Here is a 20723-nt window from a genome sequence, read left to right as displayed (position 1 = left end):
CCCATCACATCCACAGTATGTATATAATAGACTTGTGGTGACATCAAATGGGATATTATGTCTAAAACATTGTGAGGCTCCTAGTGAAGAACACTAAGAATCTAAACATTGTTCCTAAGCACAATGCCAGCCCACAGTAAGAGCTCAATATTTGTTCATTATTTGTGATCATTGTATGGTATTTGATATTTGATCAAATATATGGTTTGATTTATGATTACAGTTGTTTGAACCTATGATTGTTTAGATGTTGCAAATTATCTCTCTGGTTTTTCATTTTCGAGGGCCTTGTTGATATCCTGGGCTATTTCCTTCTTTTTGAGAGGAAAAATTTTTGTTTCTATCTCGGTCTGCTCATGCTGCTGTACAAAATCCCATAAACTGTGTGGAAACGGAAATTTATTTCTCCTGATCTGGAGGCTAGGAAGCACAAGGTCAAAGTGCTGACCTATTCAAGGTTCCTGGCGAGGACTCTCTTCCCGGCTTGCAGACAGGCACCCCCCCCCACACACCCCCGGGTCCTCATAGGGCCTTCCCCTGGAGCAAGTGGCAGATGTCCTGTTCTCAGGAAGCCACCGATCCCAGCACGAGTGTCCCAGCCTTGTGGCCTAATCTAACCCCCACTACCTCCGAAAGGTCCCCAAACACTGTAATGTTGGAAGTTATACCTTCAACATATGCATTTTGACGGGCCACAAAAAGTCAAAAGTAGTTTAACTTTATGCCAGAACGTTTCAACAACAACGAAAAATTTTAATATGTGATGTTGGAGAATAAATGTTCATAAATGCAAGCTCTTTACTTTATACTGTGTTCATCCTTTGTTCCAAGTCCATTTAAAATTGCAATTTATTTTAATAAGAGTTAGGGAAATTAAAAGAATATTGTGTTTTTCTTTGGAAAGAAACCTTTTGTAACCTGAATTGTCATTCTACTATGTATGCTTCGTAAATTTGGATATCTGTACACTTAATTTTTCTCAACTCTAATGATGGATTTGCTTTGATGCTTTTAATAAAAAGTGCACTTTTACTGCACTCAGCCTTCTGTGGGTCAAAATGTAGGTTGAGTCAGAAAATACATTTTAGAACTGTTTTTTTTTGTTGTTTTTTTTTTGAGACAGGGTCTCACTATGTAGTTGAGACTGACCTGGAACTCACTATGTAGCCCAGGCTGGTCTAGAACTCACAGCGATCCTCCTGCCTCGGTCTCCTGAGTGTTGGGATTACAGGAGTTTGCCACCACGCCCCGCAGAAAATACATTCTAAACTTTGATCGATCATCTACATAGGAAAACAAATTTGAAAAACCGAATACCATTTTCAGATTTTATTTAAATCGCTGCCTCACAAAGAGGCACACATTACATCTACTGGACGTTCCTGCCGGCAGTGACATCACAAAGTGAGAAGGACACCAGCAAAGAGTAAAAACAACAGGGCAGCTACCAGGCCCTGGGGCAGGCTGAGCCACGGAGCGCGCTGGACTCCGCCGCTGCTCTAAAAGGGGAGCGATCCACGACTGACAGCAATCGTGGCCTTCAAGAGGGCCTGGAGACACGGGCACCTCTCCAGTTATGTTTTAACTTCGATCATTCTGTGTGCATAACTAGGCTGTATCAAAAGCGCTACAGGACGGAAAATCTCTAGCACAACGCAGCTCGTTTGGAAAACGCAGCCGACCGGAAGAAGAATCAGCAACCAATCGGCGCCCGGGTCTCAGCGGCCAATCAAACCTCGCCTTTCACTGCCGCGCCGGAACTAGACCTCGGTTGTCTGGGTCTCTGCTGTCCCCTGCCCGGCCGAGCACCCGTGAGGCCGCGCTCGTTACCTGGACACAGGGGACGGCAGTTCAGCCCCGGTCTGCTAGCTGCTTTGCTTGTCTTTGTCCCCAGCCTCTGCTCGTGGGATGCACTCCCTGAACCAGGAAATCAGAGCATTCTCCCGGAATAATCTCAGGAAGCAGTGCACCAGGGTGACCACGCTCACGGGGAAGAAAATCGTAGAGACGTGGAAAGATGCCAGGATTCAGGTGGTGCAAGAAGTAGAGCCCAGCAGTGGGGGTGGTTGTTTCTATGTGCAGGACCCTAGCTCCGACCTGCAGGTCGGCGTGGTGAAGCCTTGGTTGCTCTTGGGTGAGTAGAGGACCTCGACGTCCAGTCGTCTGACCTCTGTGCCGCCGCCCCAGGGCCGGCAGGTCTCCCTGGTTTTGGATATGGAACTTTAAGCAGATAGCGACGTTTTGGCTTCCACGATAAATCCATAAGTAGCATGGATTCTAGTAGCACTTGGCACCTGGTATTTGAATTTTAGAAAAGCTTTTTTGCCCCCTCTTCTAACTTCTCTGGAGGATGACATGGGCGGTTCTTTTCCATGGATTATAAAAAGCCATAGCTTTTAAAAACATTATTATTTTACATAATCGTGAATGCTTTTTATCAGGCAAAGCAACGAGTGTTAAGGGTGAAGCTATAGAGAGGTTGTTTGTAGCTGTATGCCTGTTTGCCCGCTCAGCTGGTGGGAACCATACAGAATTCAGAACAGAGCTCCTGTGGCCACACCTACCCTTGATGTCTGTTTCTGGAGTGTTGCGAAGGAAGACTTTTCTTTTATAGCTGAGCCTGATGGTTCTGTGATTTCTTGTTGTATGGAGATTCTGAATCTCTGCAACCACAGTCCTCCCATAGCAAAAGAGGCCAAGCTGTGGAAGTACTAACTTGTTAACTCGTCAAAAATAGATTCGGTTTGAATTATGTTTTCGTTTATGCATAGAGAAGTTAGGGCTCTGGAAGGTTAAATGCCTCGTCACTGTTTATGCAGCCAAGGTACCCTGGAGTAAAAAAGAACAGTGACCGGGAAGTCATAAGTACCCTGGTGCTATGTGAGGACAGCACAGCGAATGGCTCCTTTCAAATAAAAACTCCGAATGCGGGTTGTGAGCTCCATTTTGCGAATGGGAACTGGGATTTAAGACTGGTTAAGTACTTTGCGCAAGGTAACACATCTAGTAAATAACAGAGTTGGGCATCAAGCCCACGGACCCCTGCTCTTGCTTATTACACTAAATGGTTTCAGATCACATCAAGTTTTCAGCTCCAACCTGCCTCTAATCTTTTAAGATTACCAAGTGCAAATCATTTGTCCTCTCTGGGCCATTTAAAAAGCCTGTATTTGTACGGTTGTGGTAAAAGTTGATGTAAAAGTGGATTTATTTGTTTTTAACAAATAAATCACAGCATCTGTATAAATTATTGTATTAAGTATTTCAGGAATTGTCACTTAGGGTATCAAATTCACTGAATAGGCTAGGCATGCTGGTGCATACCTGTAATCCCAGCTACTCAAAAGTCTGAGGCAGGCAGATCACAAGTTCCAGGCTAGCCTGGATAATTTAGCTAGACTGTGTCTCAAAATAAGAAATAAAAAAAAGGGTTGGTGATATGTCTCAGTGCTCTCTGGATTCAAGCTCTAGTACCGCAAAAAAAAAAAAATTAACTGAATAAGTATCTCCAACTGGTTTTTGTAGTCTAGGAAAAAATTATATCATATTCTCACCAAGTGAAAAATTAAGCAAATCCTTTAAGTTAATTTAGAAAGTTTACCCAGGTCTCTTGCTTGTCATATCTAGGAAACAAAATATGTCTAAGCATATTTTTATCCAGTTATTTGGCTTCCACTGTAGTTATAATGGTTTAAAATAATTATGGTAAAATCCTTCCGTGTTATTCACCAATGCAGGGTGTTCATGAACCTTGTTATTTATTATGTGTATTTATTAAAAGTGAACCGATCAAGGTAATGGTTTCAGATTGAAAGAGTCTTTGGGACATTTTCATCAGGCAAAACCTTCCTTCTTCGGAAATACAATGAGCTTTTTCTGCCTAAGTTCAAACACTTTCTTCCTAAAGTTCTTTCTCATGAATGATGCAGGGATTGTTTGTGTCCAGATTTTGTTTCTATCTGGAAGACTGGGGATGTTTCAAGGGTAATTCTAAGAGCCCCTCACCTCCGTGGCCAAAGCATCTGGGTTATTTCCAAGTACTGCACACCAAGCAACTTTTATTTTTGGTGGAATATAAAGAAAATAGAGCTGTGAAATGTAATCTGTTGTTTGCAGTTAGTATATAAACTCTTAGTGAGCTAGGATCACGAGTTTGAGCCCAGCCTGGGCTGTGGTGATTTGGTGAGACTCTGTCTCAAAATAAAAAAAGGGAGTATGGTGGGGACAGAGCTCAGTGCAGAGGTTCTGGGTTCAACTCTTAGTGTCACTTGAAAAATCTGGGAGTGTGAATATGATCAAAATACATTCTATGCATTAACCCCCCAAAACATATGAAACTAGGGAGGAGGAGGTGATAGGGAAAATGACTGAAGTATGTCCTATGCGTGTACAGATCTGCTGAAATGAAGCCTACTTGTCTGTATCTCAAATGTGCACTAGTAAAAAAAGCAGGAAAAGATAAAATGGGGAAATAAAAGAAAATGGAACAAAAATTTCCCAAACAATCCTACTAATCTCATTTCTTTACTGAATAAGTATAATCACAAAGAAAAACATCTTACACATGGCTCTGAAAGTAGAAATTTTCATTTTTTATGGGTTATTAAAAGGTGAACTTTGTACTTATTATACCTGCTCGATTAAGAAGTCTTGCTGGGCGTGGTGGTGCACCCCTGGCTGAAGCAGGAAGATCACCATTTCAAGGCTCACCTGGGATACTTAGCAAGATCCTGTTCAAACAAACAAACAAACAAACAATGAAAGTCTGACCCAAGCTGCACTCGATGGCAAAATGACCATAATCCCAGCTACTGAGGAGGTTCAGGCAGTAGAATTGTAAAGCCAGTCTGGGCAATTTAGCAAGGCCCTGTTTAAAAATCAAAAGGGGTGCAGATGTAGTATAGTCCTAGAATTTCCCTGATTTCGATTCCCAGTAATGCCAAAAGGCAAAATAAACAAACAAAAACTAAAATGGTAACATTTTGAACTCTTCAATTCCAGGTGAAACACTTGAGATACTTTGTAAGGTTTATATTTTTGAAATCTAGGAAACCCACTCTTCTTGGGAGGCAAATAATACTTTAAATTCCTATAGCTCTTTATTATGTGAGTCTCTCAGGAGTGTTATTAATCCTTATAGTAATTAATACTCTATTTTCATCTGCTGATGAATGTTCAATACTAAAAATTTTTTCAAATAAAATATTTCTTTAAAATGGCATTTATTTCCTTGGCAATAATGTAGTAACTTTCTTCTTATGATTATGAAAATAGTGATTTGTAAATTAAGACAAGCTACATCTGAATTTATACATTATTTGATATTTTCATTTAAATAATTTCTTTAGAAAGCAGAAATAAGGTTCTTGAGATCTTGCCAAGCCTATATGTTATGATTCATATACTGTAATTGGAAAACACTGAACTTGTTAAAAGTTCCAGCTCTGGCAGTGTGTGCGCGTGCACGTGCGTGTGTGTGTGTGTGTGTGTGTGTGTGTGTGTATATATACTTTAAAAAATCATCTACCTGGCCGGGGACTTACCTCAGTGGTTGTGCCACCTGCTTCTCAAGTGTAAGGTCCTGAATTCAATGCCCAGTACCAAAAATAAATAAATAAATCAGTTACCTCATCTGTAACATTTTTATAATGGTTCCTATCTAAGACAATGAATACTAGAGTGCTTTGGGTCAATGTTAAATACAATTTTTTATTAATTAGACCACTGCTTAGTTACATTCCTAGTCAAGTCTCTTTAAAAGTTATATAGTCAAATGAGTGGGTGTAGTTCTATGCACTTTAACACAAGTATATATTCATGTGACCACTGTTAAAATCATTAACTTCTTAAAGTGGTCTTTGGCTTTTGATCTTACTTAATATAGCTTACAAAAGGACAACATTCTACTTTTCTAAAACAAAGAGTTTTTTAAAAATACTCGTTCATAATATATAATTTATAGCATTTATTTATATATTTTTCCATTAAAAGACTAACATAAGACTGTATCACAAAGCATTCATTGAAAATTGGAGAAAAGCTGATGTTTGTATCTAGAATTTAGAAGGAATTAACTTGAAATGAATATTGTAGAGTATTAGACAAAAAACACAAGCTGATTACCTAAAATCCATTTCTGCTAATATAAATTGTTTCCCACACCATAAACACTCATATAGTGTTCTCATTGTTTGAAAAGACAGAAGATATAAATTACATTTTTTGTCTGAAGAATATTAATTTATATCAGTATAGTCATGTTTTGGAAATCATTTTCAAAATATGGCAGCCAACTCTGAAATATAATCAGGCTATCTGTTCTATTTGGCATGTGTGAATGTGTATAATGGAAATTATGAAAGCATCCAACATTGAAAAGCATTTGTAATAACAATAGAGTAATGTAAAAACATGGAAGAATTTCATTTAAGTCATAGTTCAGTTTTTGCTATTTTAAGAAATACAGAATTATTTAAAAGGTAACATGCATATCAAACTATGAGATTTTAATTATTTGAATTGCTTTCTCCACCCTCTAAAATGGTTGGGACTTTCTATAATAGAGAAGTGAGATTTTTTTTTTAAATTATGAAGTATTTCAAATTTATAGATAATTACAGAGGATAATCTAACAGTTATATATCTACCGTACAGTTTTAACAAATGTTAATATTTTGAAAGACCAAATTTTTTGTTTGTTTTTTGAGACAGGGTTTTGCTATGTAGTCTAGGCTGGCCTTGAACTCACATTGTAGCCCAGGCTGGTCTCAAACTCACGGTGATCTTCCTGCCTCAGCCTCCTGAGTACCGTGATTACAGGCATGTGCCACTGCACCTGGTTTAGACCAGATTTTAAATAGAATAAAGCTGAGTGTAGGCTCAGAGGGAGCCTGTGAGTTTGATATTAAAATAATAATGAGCTAGGCATGGTAGTGCACTCCTGTAATCCCAGCACTTAGAAGGCTGAGGCAGGAGGATTTCTGTGAGTTCAAGACCAGCCTGGGCTACCTAGTGAGTTCCAGGTCAGTCACAACGACATAGTGAGACTCTGTCTCAAACAAAACAAAACAAAACAAAAAATAGTTGTACTTGCTACCCCCACAGCTACCTAAAATCATAGTGGACACTCAAGTTATGTTTGACCTGACATATGAACTACTTGGGTTACAACTGGAATTTTAGTTTTACCTCATGAAAAATGTCTTGAGTTGCATCCCAAATACTGGCCACTTGTGCTTCCAGATGGTCTCAGATACAGATTTAACCCTTAAAGAGCTCTGGAAGGAACATTTCAACATCCTTTCCCGTGTGGGGTTCATCGAGACATCCTTGGCCATTGTCTCTCTAAGGACACTGAGATCTGCCTGTATAAAGGAGAGAGACTTTGAAGGCTGTGTAGAGGAGCCCGAGCCTTCACTGACCAATCTGAGTTACAGTCAGCCCTTGCAAATGAATGAAGTTCATAAGTCAAGGGTCCAGTGTACAATAAAAACTGGCTGATTTCCCAGATAAGGAAGATGAGAAAAGCCCTGTCTATGGAAATGCGAAGGAATTCAGGAAAGTAAAATGCTTGAAATCTTTAACTATAAGTGCCCCAGTTTTTCAAAAGTTTAACTTCCTTTATCTGAATTAGTTATGCTCCCAAGTGAGTTTGCTCATGAACTGGAGCTAGTTTCAAAGTGTGGGAGGTATGGAAAGAGACTGAAAGGGCACAGCCCTGCTAGGCCTGGAGTGTGGGTGGGAGCTGATACGAGTTGTTCCCAAACCAGCTGCGCTAAGTGATTTTGTGGGTGTTTGATTTTCTTATTACTCTTTTATAATAAAGGAAGAAGATATTTATTATAAAAAATACAAAGGAGTGTAAAGAAGAAAAAAATTAGCTGTAACCACAGTTAACACTGTGTTCTGTCTACTTCCTATTTTTAACCATGTATGTCTACTTGATTTTTATAAAATGATCATATTTTGTAATCTGCTTTTGTTACCGAATATTTTGAAAACATGTATCAGTGCCATAAATACTCTTCACTTCTTATTTGTAATGGACATATTTCAGTACATAATCATACCATCTTTCATTGAAGTCAGCCCCTCTATTGGGCTTTTAGGGTATTTTTGTTTGGTTGGTTAGCTTTTGTTTGTTTTTTATTTGGCATTACAAATAATATGATAATGAACATCCTTATAGCAGTCATTGCAACTTCTATAAATTTTAGGAAAATTCTTAGAAGTGGGAAAGCCAAAGAATATATAATGTAGAATGCGGATATTTTATAGTGAATATTACCAAATTGGCTTTCAGGAAATTGAACTGAAGTCCTCCGTGTTGTTATTTTTTTTCTTTTAAAGGGTATCAGAATTGCTGCACAAATTTATATGAAAAGTCAGGATGATTAAATTTATGTTTAAGGTGATATGATTTATTTCTTATAGGGTCACAAGATGCTGCTCATGATCTGGATGTACTGAAAAAGCACAAGGTAAAAAATTTCTTCAAGTCTGGTACCACAGGTAGAAAGTATTTTAATTGTTATATTTATTTAGGAAAAATTGTATGGATCCATCTTTGATAACATTCGGTAACATTTTGGCTATCCTCTGAATAAAGCTGCATTCAAATATGTGGGTCTATAATCCGTCTTTTAAGTTTTGTGTTCTTCTCAGACTTTTCTCCATAACCTCATAAACCTGAACTCGGAGGTTCCTTCGTGTGAGGTAAACTTCCTTGCATCTCTCCTTGTCAAAGAGTGTTACAGTTTAGATCTAAAATGTCCCCTGAAGTCACATGTGTTCAGAGGTGGGGCTTTCAGAAGCTGATCGGATCGTGGGCACTGAACTCACTGCTGTATCCGACCATGTTAGTTGATGAGTTCAGAGCCGAGAGTACTTCCGGAGGTGGGATCCCGTTTGGAGCGTGTCTTTCACTTCCACTTCTCCCCTTGCTCTCTGCTTCCTACATGCCGTCAGTTGAGTAGTTATCGTCCACCTGCCCTCCCACCACGATATGTCTCCCTTACAGCCCGCTGACCACGGATTGAAACCTCTGAAATCATGAGCCACAACAAACTTCTTCTTTAAGCTATGGGGGTCTGGTATTTTATCCTAGTGATGGAAAGATGACCGGTTTGAAGTGCTTCCTGTGCCTTAAGTTCCAACTTCCATACCACACCTTCCCTAATACCATTTCCTCCTATCCACCTTCATACAACTGGTGCCATTTATTATTTATTTGCAGTATTTACTCAAAAGGATTTTTAACCATCTACCGTTGTATCAAGCAGATCATGTTTCAGGTCACGGAATTGCTGTGGTTTGTGGAGTGTAAGAGGTTTCTGTTTACATAAAGCCTATCCCCTGAGGGTCAGAGAGAGATGAGAGACAAATAAGATACAGTACGTGGTATTGTGTGCTTTGGAGGGGAAGTGCAAGGTGCTGTAGGAACACTTAGAGGATAATGCCCTTAGTCCAGGCTTCTTTTGCTTTGTTTTGGGATAGGAAAGTCAGGAAAGGATTCCAGAGGAAGTAATAGTGACATTTTGCACTGAAGAAAGGGGGAAGGAGCAGCCAGAAAAGTGTTCAGATGGAAAAACTGGTTTATGTGAAGGTCCAAAAGCAAGGAAAAGACAAATGCTTTCAGGGCCTGAAAAGAAATTCAGTAACCTTGGAAAAGAGAGTGTGAAAAATAATTGTAACGAGGAACAGGCTTGAGAGGTAAGCATGAGCCAGATCACAAAAGACCATGTAAATATAGATTTAATTTTGTGAACTTGATCCAAAACACAGTAGAAAGCCAATGAAAGGCTTTACCTGGGGAAATCTGAATCTTAAAAAATATTGTTCATTAGAAGCAGAGTGGAGAAGAGATGACAGATTTGCTCAAGTTAGAGACAAGGACACCAGTTAGGAGCCTACTGCCATAATCTAAAAAAAGATGGTGGTAGTGCAGATTAGGAGTGGGGGAGTAGGGAAGGGTGGGTGGATTTGAGGGGCTCTTGAGAGGGGCTGGAGAAGGAGAGAGAAAAGGAGGCCGGACTGATAACTAGCTTTCTCTGAAACTTAGGGTTGGCGTCATTTCATGAGATAGGGAACAAAGTAGGAGGACGAAGATTTTAAGGAAAAACAGTGAGCTCAGTTTGTTGTTTGTTTGTTTGTTTTTTACGCTGAGGCTCGAACCCAGGGCTTTATCACTGAGCTATATCCCTAGCCCTTTTATTTTTATTTATTTTTAAAGTGCAAGACAGAGTTTTCCTAAGTCACCAGGTTGTCTAGGGCTTGAACTTGTTATCCTTACTGCCTCAACCTTCAGACCATTTTAAATTTCAGATGCCGTGGATCGTTGAGCTGAAAGGGTTCAGTAGACAGTGTGGCTCTATGGGGTCTGAAGTTCAGGAGACAGGTATCATATATATTTAGAAATGTTGGGCTTATAAATAGTGATTGAAATCACGGGAGTAGGTGAAATCACCTAGGGAAAAGGTTTAAGGACAGTGAAGATGAGGGCTTATGACAGGGCTCTGTTAGACTCTGTCGGCTGAGTGACACCAATCTGTAATGAACGGACCAAGGAAGAATCTGGAGGAACAAAGGAGAAGCTAAGGGAGGTCATACAAAGGTCAAAACAGGACTTTGTGGATACCAAAGAATGGGAGTATTTTAAGGAAGAGAGAGTCAGCAGTGTCAGATGCTGAGAAAGCCTAAGTACGAATAGGACTAAGTCATGTCCATTGAACTTCGTGACCAAGAGATTTGGTGCTTTTGATGAGACCAGTTTCATTTGAGTTGCAGACCAAAGCCAGATCTCAGAAGACTGAGAAGTAGAGGGACAGTGAGAAATGATGGTAGTGAGGAAAATAAAACAAAATAAAGAACAAATGGAAAGGAGCCATAGGGAGGGAGTTGGGGGAGTTTTGAGTGTGGCTTAAGGTTAGTGGTAGAGGAAAGAATTGATACAGGAAAAGAATTATAGATAGATAGAGGTGCCAAGAAAGCTAGTGATCCCAAGCACAGGTACTGGAATGAACCTCTTAAGGGTTGCATGACCACATCATTCATTGCAATAGGATTCAGTGGGTGCAGATGTAGGTTGAGGTGCTTAATTTGATAGGATGCTTTGCAGGTCCCTACATGATGGCCTCTCTTTCTACTACACAGTAGTAAGTTTTCTGGGAATAAGGTGTTGAATGTTAGAATAGAAAGTTAGAGTTGAAAGTTTTTAGGAGTGTGGGGAAGGTTTGAAAGAGCTGATATATATATATATTTTTTTTTGGTGCTGGGGTTCAAACTCGGGTCCTTGTGCTTGCAATGCCTGCGGTGGAACCGCTGAGCTAAATCCCCAGCCTCTGAAAGAGATGATATGGAGAATGAGGGCAAGAACCTACCAGAGAAATACAGTAACTCATTGCTGAGAGGCAAGAGAGGTTTGCTGTCATTATTTTATGTGAAGCATGAAAGGCAACATTGTGTGTCTTTTCTCCAGCAGTGCTCAGTAGTCTGGGTACAGAATGATCTCTTGTCAGACAGAGGTAGGGGATTGGACCATCAACTATAAAAATGAATAGAAAAGCAAGTGGTGGGTCGTGGACTGTAAGCTAAATAGAAAAGGGAGTGAAGATAAGGTGGGGTGCTTTCTGCTAAGAAAGTAGAAAGATAAGAAACTGGTTGTTTTTGTGAGGTCTACGCGGAGTAACTGAGCAAAAGAAAGTGGAACGCCTAAATTAATGGTGTTAGAGTTAGAGCAGCCCAGGCATTGGCTGTGAAGGAGGGTGATTGAAGTGGAGTGATGCCGATTATTGGAGGTAAGCCGAGCTGCGGACTGTCTAACTCAGATGGACGTTGCCCTCATCCAGGATTGTGTGGAGTTGAGGTCTGATTCAGCAGAAAAAGAGGTGCACAAAGGACAAAGTGAGTAGAAGATGGAATAACCAGTTTGTGTGAACCCATTGAGCAAGGAACCTTCAGGCAGCATGGAAAAGGAGTGATTTGGAAACACCTCTTACTCTTGCCCATGAGCAAGTGGGGTTTGTGAAAATGAGGAGTCTCCACTGGAAGTAACTTGGCAGTGTAACTTTCTTTGTCTCAATCGTTGATCTGTTCAGAAATAGCGGCACTTCCTTTCTTCTAGTCCCCTTTCTAAGTGCAGGGGATATGGAGGTCAACAAACAGAAAAGTTCCTGGTCTTAAAGCATGGTGCTTTTCAGATAGGAATTTCTTCTCTAAAGGATCAAAACACGGCAAGGAGAGGATTTTTCTGGGGAGTGCTGTGAATTGAGTTGGGCCCCTCAGAGTGTGGGACATTTCACCTGGGACCGTAAGACAGTGGGCCAGGGCTTGGATGGAGAAAGAACAGTCCAGGCTGAGAGAACAGCAGTGTCAGGGCTTCCAGGGCGGCAAGTTCAGCATCTCTTCTTCCGTCTCGGTCCCCTGACAGTTTCACTATTTGGCTCTTAACACTTTCTGCCTTGTATTGTTATCACCAATGACCACATTTTTCCTTCTCTGCTATTTAGAGAATATATCTAGACAATAAGGTCATTGTTCTATTTATTTTTGTCACCTCCAGCTCTGAGGAAAAATTTTGATTTGAATTGAGGATTAAAAATTTTAGGTGATCAGTCCATGCAGTTATTTCTTCCAAGAAAGTACTATCAGTTCATTAACTAGTCTGATAATTTTTACTTGTCAGCTTACTGACAAGTTTAAACTAGACCCTCCTTGGTGTGTTTTACTTACTACTACCTGACAATGAGAAATGAGGGCTTAAATTACATAAAAATGTAAGAATCTCTGCATATCCTAAGAGGAACACTTGTATATCCGTATTTAAAAAAAAAACAAAAAATGTCATTGTCTTACTTTCACCGATAAATTAGTGTTCCTTAGGGTAAAATAATTATTACATTCATCATGGGGAGTTGGTACATGTGCATAACACATCTTAATCCTTTTTTCTTCCCTCCCCCTCCCCTTCCTTCATCCCCCCAGAAATTTCTATGGGAAGTTAATTTTAGTGTTTAGAAATGCTAATAATGGTTGCATTATTAATAAAGTTCTCCTTGAATGCCTGCTATATGCCTAGAAAAAAAAGGACTTGGAAGATGAAAAACTAAGGATAGCATATACTATGTCACACATTAAATTTCTAGCTTTGTTCATAATGAAAAATTATGAGAATGTGTGTAACTACTCAGGGAGCCTCTCTGGGCCCCTGCGCAGGGAGTGGCCATGCCCCATTAGAGCCTGAAGCCGGGCAGCAGGAGGCCTTCCAAGATGGCCCCTCTCCCCCAGCCTTCTGCTCATCTTCTCCATTCATCTCACTGCATAGCAGGACTTGTTCCATTTCTCTGCACATGCTTTAGGAAGTGGCTGTCTTCTCAATTTTGTGGATCACTCTGTGTTTTGAACCTATTTTTAAGATTTCTAAGGATAATCTGAGCAGCCTATCTTCAGCTGTCCACCCAAATCTAGTCAGTTCTGCTGGAGGCAGGAATGGGACATATCCAGAGACATACCTGTGAGGGTGACAAGGCTGGACAGACACTGAGACACATGGGAAGTGCATGGAAATACTGAGGTGAGGCAAAACTTAAGATCCAGGATAAGAAAAGAGAATAAATACACTGAGTATTGTCATCCTAAGAGTGATCGGCTTTTCACTCCATGTAGCCTTTGGATTCTCTTAATGGCCTTTCTGGATGGCTCCTTCCACAGGCTTAGAGGACTCTAGGAAAGGGTCTGAAACCCAGGGATGGAGTAGGAGGAGGCTGCTTGAAAATCCTTCATGACCCTGCTCTCACTTTTCAGCCAAACTAATTCTTTAGGATGTTTGGGGCTGAGGCTCTGCGGCATTGATCGTTTTTTAAAGCTTACTAATTCTAAGGTGCAGCTGCATTTTGACAACCATTTCACTGGTAAAAAAGTATAAAGGAAAATATGGAGGTAATTATTGAAAGGAGAGTTGTTTGCCATGAGTATATTTTCCCTGCTTAATATTTTATATGGATATTCGCTGATTTATGTGACAAATACGTTAAGTGTTGTCTGCTAAGCTCACTGTTCAGTCAAGGGTTTACTTATACTAGAAAGTCAAGCAAGGTCCCTACCCTGGTGGATTTCTAGTGCCCAAGCTCTAAGTAGGAGGAGCAAGTAGAGGATCTAGAAGGAGCACTTCTGAAGGGTGATGCAGACAGAGAAAGCTCCTGGGAAGAAGTGTCATTCAAGTACATCACATTTAATTTTTTTATTATTTGGATGATAGATGTAATATTGCAGTATCTTTTTAGGTAACCCGACTCATGATACTTTTAAAAGTTGTCTCTTCTTTCTTTCTCTTTAAGGTGACTCACATTCTCAATGTTGCATATGGAGTTGAAAATGCTTTCCCCGATGAGTTTACATATAAGAATATTTCTATATTGGATCTGCCTGAAACCAGTATCCTGTCTTATTTTCCAGAATGTTTTGAATTTGTTGAACAAGCAAAAATGAAGGTAAGTTTATTTCAACCTACAGTTCTTCAAAATTAGAAATTAGAAAGTATGGGTTCTCTTCTCAGTCTTTGTTCTTTTTACAATGAATCTTTGAAGAGCCATTATGAAACTTTCTTTCCAACAGTCATCTATTGATTCCTACAGTTCTTTTGTTCTCCAGTTGCTCTTTTTTTTAACCTTAATTCATGTTCTTATCATCTTATACATTATTGAGAAATGTTAAGAGATAAAATTCTCTACTTACTGAATTTTCCTGTGTAAAATGTAGTTAGGTTTCCTTTAAGGCTTTATAATTGTCTGCTGTCAGTGTAAGTAAAGGTTCATTAGAGAAACATTTTAGGTCTAAAGAGATCTAACTTCATCAAGTTTTGTATTTGCCATGCGTATTAGTCTGTTTTCTTGAGGTTAGGCCATTTGTGAAGAAAAGAGGTTCATTTAGCTCCCAGTTCTCAGGTAGAGTCCGGCCACCTGGCCCTGGCTGTGCTGAGGGCCTCACAGTGGTTGACATCAGGATGGGAGGAACGTGTGTGACAGGGAGAGATGACATCCTCAGACAGGAAGCCAGAACTCAAAGGAGGGCGCTGGTATAATCTGCCCTCTGGAGAATTACATGAATTCCTTCCACAGGTGCCTTCCCAGCAACCCAGCACCTCTCCAAGGCTCTGCCTCCTAAAGGTCAGTGACCTCCCAGAATTGCCACAGTGAGGACGAGCTTCTAACACATGAACCTTTATAGGACACACACAGGTCATAGCGAAACCAAAGTGCCATGTTTATATTGCTCTGTGCTCTTGTGGATCGTGTGGATGGCCAGGAGTGCCATCAAATGGACCGATTTTTACTAAATGTGTAGCCCACTTTGTTACCAACTATCAGCACGGTAAGGAGGCTGCACCTGAATTTTACTTCATTCATTGAGAGATTTTAACTACCAAAATTTGAAGATGATGGTGAGAAAGAAAACAGATAGGGGAAGGAGGAGGGGAGAGGAAAGGGGGAGGAGAAAGAGGGAGAGGAAAGCTAATTTAAACACTATTTAGAAGTAATTGATTTTCATTCTATTGTAAAATTCTTATGGGCTGTTATAAGCACTTGCAAAGCACATTTTACCCAAATTGTATTGGAACTTATATGTAAGGAAAAACACTTGGAAAAAAAAAAGAAGAAAAACACCTGGTCTTGGCTCAGTCTGTCACATATTTATTCTAATACCTGAAGGATTCTCACTGGTGCCCCTAAGAAGCTTGAAAAGCTATTCATAACAGTATGGAAACAAAGAAAACTGTCAAATGGAAATGCCACAGCATAATTGCTATCTGTCCATAGCAACATGGTGATTTTAATTTGTGGGGAACAAAATTTTCTCACAGAAAAGCTGAACAAATATATTTACTTAGCAAATATTTGTGGAATGCCTGCTATGTGCCAAGAATTACACTGTGTGCGAGGCATACAGAAATTGACAGGGTGTCACTCCTGCCCCCGGCTCACTTGGAGCAAGAAAGTCTGTTTAGAAGAGAATCCAGAGACAGCTGTATGAAGAGGAACAAAGGTCTTCCAGGCAGAGGATAATGCCAAGTGCTTTATATACTGCCATTATTTCGAGTTCTGGAAAAAATGACTATAAATTCAGTAACTTCTGGAAATACTTTCAGGGACAATATGATACCTAAGAAGTAATAAAAAGTAGCATGCAAGTAAATCAAAAGCTGTATGTAGAAAAGCAGATGTTGTGTAAAGTAGTAAGAGAAGTAAATGATACTAACATTTTCAAAGACTAGCTAAAATTGAATGCACAGTATATAAGACTGAAAATAAATAGCCAAGAAATATTTAAAATAGCACGGGAAAGTGTCTCTGTAAGGACAAATTTTATTTATTGCCCTTTGCCGTGCACGGTCTCCTAATTAATTTGGCTCGATCCGCTAAAAGAACGTCCACCAGCCTTAAATAAGTACAAAAGGGAAAGTTTATTGAAGGATATGCGCATACAGAAAACAAAAGTAAGAATGGAGAGGACAAAGAAAGAGGAGAGTCCTCTAACAGCAAGAGGGACTCTATCCGGGAAATTACCCTTAGGCTCTCTGGCAACAACACCGGAATGTTGGAGGAATTAGGTGCATCATTCGCAACACAGCACGGGTCTCTTCAGCAATCCCTTCGGCTACAGGTCTCAATCCCGGGCGTAAAACAGCAGCAGCAGCAGCCTGGGCTAGGTGGGCTGTTTATATAGCTCTCTAGACAAAGGTAGTAAATCTATCTGTACTTTTGGCGCGGAAAAAGGTGAATGTGCTTGCAGTCACGTCCCAACCGGGCCCTGGCCAGGGGTCCGGGAGGGGCGGAATGCATCACATTCCTTATCTTGATGTTAAGAACATCTGGTCTTTTTAACAAAGTCCTCCCTGTTTTTTCCCAGGAACTGGCCAGGTATCCAGGGAAAGAAGAGGTGAACTAGTGATTATGCGCCTTAGAGAGCTGAAAGCCTTAACCCAAGCCTTTCCAACTTAAAGTTTTAACTTTCCTTACGTCTCTTGCTTATTTAGCTCACAATTGCAAGCTTCTTTAGAATACCTGGTTACTTTGTTTGAAGCTAAATGATGTTCATTGATAATTTTCAAGTTACTGTCATATAATTTTTAAACATCTTAAGTCATAAAACTGAGTTGTTGCTGCAAATTGAGAAATATTTCAGGTGCATGTAATGAATATTTTTGTTTTGTTTTGTTTGTGCCAAAACAGTTAAAATTTGAAAATGAATCACACATACCTTATGAGAAGAGAATTGAACTTGTCTCTTTTGGTATAAGGATTTTTTTTTTTTTTTTGGTATCAGGGATCAAACTCGGGTCCTTGCGCTTGTGAGGCAGGTGGCAGAACCACTGAGCTAAATCCTTCCCTAAGGATTTTCAAAATATTAGCTAATTTTGTTGTTAATCATTTTTGAAAAAAGATGCACTTTGCAAATATGCTACAACAAATCAAGGAAAGGAATTCTGCACCAGATACATAAATGTGAGAAAACTGCCTTGCAAAAGTAAAATAGTCCAATGAGTAGTGATAATTGTATTGCTAATGTGTCCATTGGACAGAGGATGTTCAGTGCTTTTTTTCCCTTCTCCTGTTCACAGCTTTCTTTGTTGTACCAACTGAAGAATCAGGAAATGAAGCAATGACAATGTCTAATTCTTTGTGACCTGCTCACAGTTCACTACATTTCCTTTAGATCATTAACTGTTTAAAAGCTTGAGATAGGCCAAGCTGTATCAATCCTCTTCCGTCAGATCTATCAAATTCATGATTAATGTAATATTATCCCCATCAGTGTTGGCTTTGTGCTGTCTCTTTTCACTTGGAAAGTATCATTTGCAAATTACCTGAAACGTTTTTGTTTATTGACCTCAGGGTGGTGTCTGCTTACCTTTTCCACTTTGCATTGTAATAAGTATTTGTGCCATCATTTATTTTCCTATAAGTTGAAATTTTTAGGTTACTTTCTTTGAGAATAAAATAATGTCCAACAGTAGAAAATTTTGTTCCTTGTCAATTATTTTATAGATGTCCAAGCCAGTGACATTTATTTTTTATTAAATGGGAATACTGTGTGTACCTGGAATGTCTCCAGCTTTCTTTTAGTTTTTGTTTGGTTTCTACATGCTTCCATGTACAGCTTCTTATTTATATACATGTAGTTACTAAATGACTAGGCTTTCTTGAGTACTTTACTAGATTAATTTAATAAAAGGCAGTGTTTCAAAGTTCCAAACATATCTGCATAACGTTTCAGTCCTGGGCATTGGGCAGGGAGAGCAGGTATTTGTTAATTGATTAATTAACTAATCACCCATTCATTGCTTGCAATGAATTACATGTTGGTAAGTGAAATCACCCACGTTGGCCAGATAGAATGTTTGCTTTATATTTTTATGTAATATAAGACTGTCTACTTGATCTAATTAATCTTTTCAATGAGTAATGTGGTTTTAAAACAATTTTATTGCAGGATGGTGTGGTTCTTGTTCACTGTAATGCAGGAGTTTCCAGAGCTGCTGCAATTGTAATAGGCTTCCTGATGAATTCCGAAGAAATCTCATTTAGTAGTGCTTTTTCTTTGGTGAAAAATGCAAGGCCTTCGATATGTCCAAATTCTGGCTTCATGGAACAGCTTCGTATGTATCAAGAGGTCAAAAAAAGCAATATATGGGACAAACTACCGGAATCGGAAAGGGACAGAAATTCACAAGTTGCAGATGATGGACAAATGTAATTTTGAATTGGTCTTTGTAGGTGTCTTTCTTGTTGGAAAATAGACTACTAAAAATTCCTTTTCTTTTGTTTTTCACCAGTGGAAATGGAGGTCAATTTGATTGTTCTAAGCTAGTATATGAAATACATTTTTAAATTATATTACTTTCTTTCTTTTTTTTTCAGTCTTGAGTTTTCAAACTCAGGACCTTGTGTTTGCGAGGCAGGCATGGCACCACTTAAATTATATTATTATTTTTTTTATTGTTTGAGTTGCTAAAGAAAAATAGCTATTACCAATTATTTATTTCTGTTGAAGAAAAAGGTTTACTTTTAAAATGTATATTGGAGTGTGGAAAGACTAAATTGGTTAAACATTTTTAAAGTATTTTTCTTTTTTTAATTTAATTTTATTTTCTTATTGAGTTTTTTGGTATATTGTAGGCATACAGTATAGTTACATTTAAAGTACTTTTCTTTCAGTACTTTTCAGCCCATTTTCACACAGGAAAAAACTAGAAGTGGTACTTGACATACTATTGGAGAGGTAAAGATTTTTGTAAAGAATATGTTTAAGATTAAAATGAATACCTTCAAACTCAACGAGTATCAGAATCTAAAGATTTATACAACATGTACATAGTGGTGACAATATTCACAGAAAATTTTAATCCTCTTATGAAAACATGCCCACTTTCCATTCCATTATTAAATTAAAAATTTAATTCTATTGCTTGTATTTTTTATTTTTAAAATATTTCTATAAATGCTTTTTCTTACATTATTATGAGTTTATGGTTCTTTAATAAGGTGATATTTTTCTTCTCTTATGTGTTGTATTTTTTTTATCTTGGATGCCTAACATTCTGTCATAATTTTTTGTCTCTTTGGAACTGTGAGAAAATATTTTATTTTGAAAGGTCATTTTTTAGATGTAATTTTTTCAGTGATCTGTTTTATAGTTCAGCATTTTACTGGACAGTATATTTTAAGGAAAGAAAATTTATGGCTTTGAAATAAATTTTATTTGGATTATTAGGATGCCTAATGTTATTTACAATTTTATCTCTAGAAAGAGCTTTTGAAGTAGTTTTTATTTCTTTTTCTTAAATATTTCCATGTTAGCATGATTGACCTCTGTACGTTGTAAATTTATTTCAAGATTCAAATTTTTTTTCTTTTATACAAATTATCCTAAATTTTAGTAATTAAAACAGAATTTACTTTTCAAGAAGTCTTTGATGATTTAAAAAATATGATTACCAGGTAGATTTTTAGTTTTAAAATTCCTAACTCTTCTTAAATACTGAGTGCATAAGTTGGAAAGTATACATATATGTGCATCTGGGAAGCAGACTTTCTTAGACTGTAATGGGCGAAAACTGGAAGTGATCAGTACAGGTTGTGTCTGGAGATTCCTCACAGTCTGACAAGATGCCATCACTTATGTTGTGAACTCTTCACGTCCATGAAGAAGCAGCCCAAAGATAATTAACCAAGAGCAAGCTGTTGAAGCCAGCCAAGCCAGGCAGAACCCCCTTAAATAAGAGGCTGCTTTATTTATTTATTATTTTTTTGGTACCGGGGATCGAAGGTCCTTGCGCTTGCGAGGCAGGCCACCGAACAGCTGAGCTAAATCCCCGGCCAAAGAGGCTGATGATTCATGATGTCTCCATGATCAGTATTACTAGGGGTTGCTGGATGAGCCTTCTGTGTTCATATGAAGGCATTTGTTTAAGTTTATTTTCTTTGTTTGTTTTTTTGGCACTGGGGATCAAACTCGGGTCTTTGTGCTTGCGAGGCAGGCGGCAGAACCACTGAGCTAAATCTCTTGGCCCCTTAAATATATTTTCTTTTGCTGAGTGCTATTTAATTTTCAACTAAAGGCTGTTACATGAAGCTTTGATACAATTTGTTCACAGTCTATAGATTGTACGCTTAGTTATTGCATGTAGTGATCTGGTTACTGTTTGAAGATGTTTATTAAGTATCTGC

At 38.7% G+C, this 20723-nt stretch overlaps 1 protein-coding gene across 1 annotated transcript; it reads left to right on the top strand.

Annotated features, from left to right (window-relative positions):
* Positions 1-1390: 1390 nt before the first annotated feature.
* On the top strand, positions 1391-18928 carry Dusp19 (dual specificity phosphatase 19). The gene is made up of 4 exons (XM_033756341.1): positions 1391-2134; positions 8434-8480; positions 14334-14486; positions 18487-18928. The coding sequence occupies exons 1-4, from the start codon at positions 1909-1911 to the stop codon at positions 18748-18750; spliced, it is 690 nt and encodes a 229-aa protein (XP_033612232.1). The 5' UTR covers positions 1391-1908; the 3' UTR covers positions 18751-18928.
* The last annotated feature ends 1795 nt before the right edge of the window (positions 18929-20723 follow it).

This window comes from Fukomys damarensis, unplaced genomic scaffold, assembly GCF_012274545.1.
Source record: "Fukomys damarensis isolate Sample0158 unplaced genomic scaffold, DMR_v1.0_HiC HiC_scaffold_26, whole genome shotgun sequence".
In the NCBI taxonomy this organism is placed as follows: Eukaryota; Metazoa; Chordata; class Mammalia; order Rodentia; family Bathyergidae; genus Fukomys; species Fukomys damarensis.
This window is presented reverse-complemented; position numbering and strand designations above follow the sequence as displayed.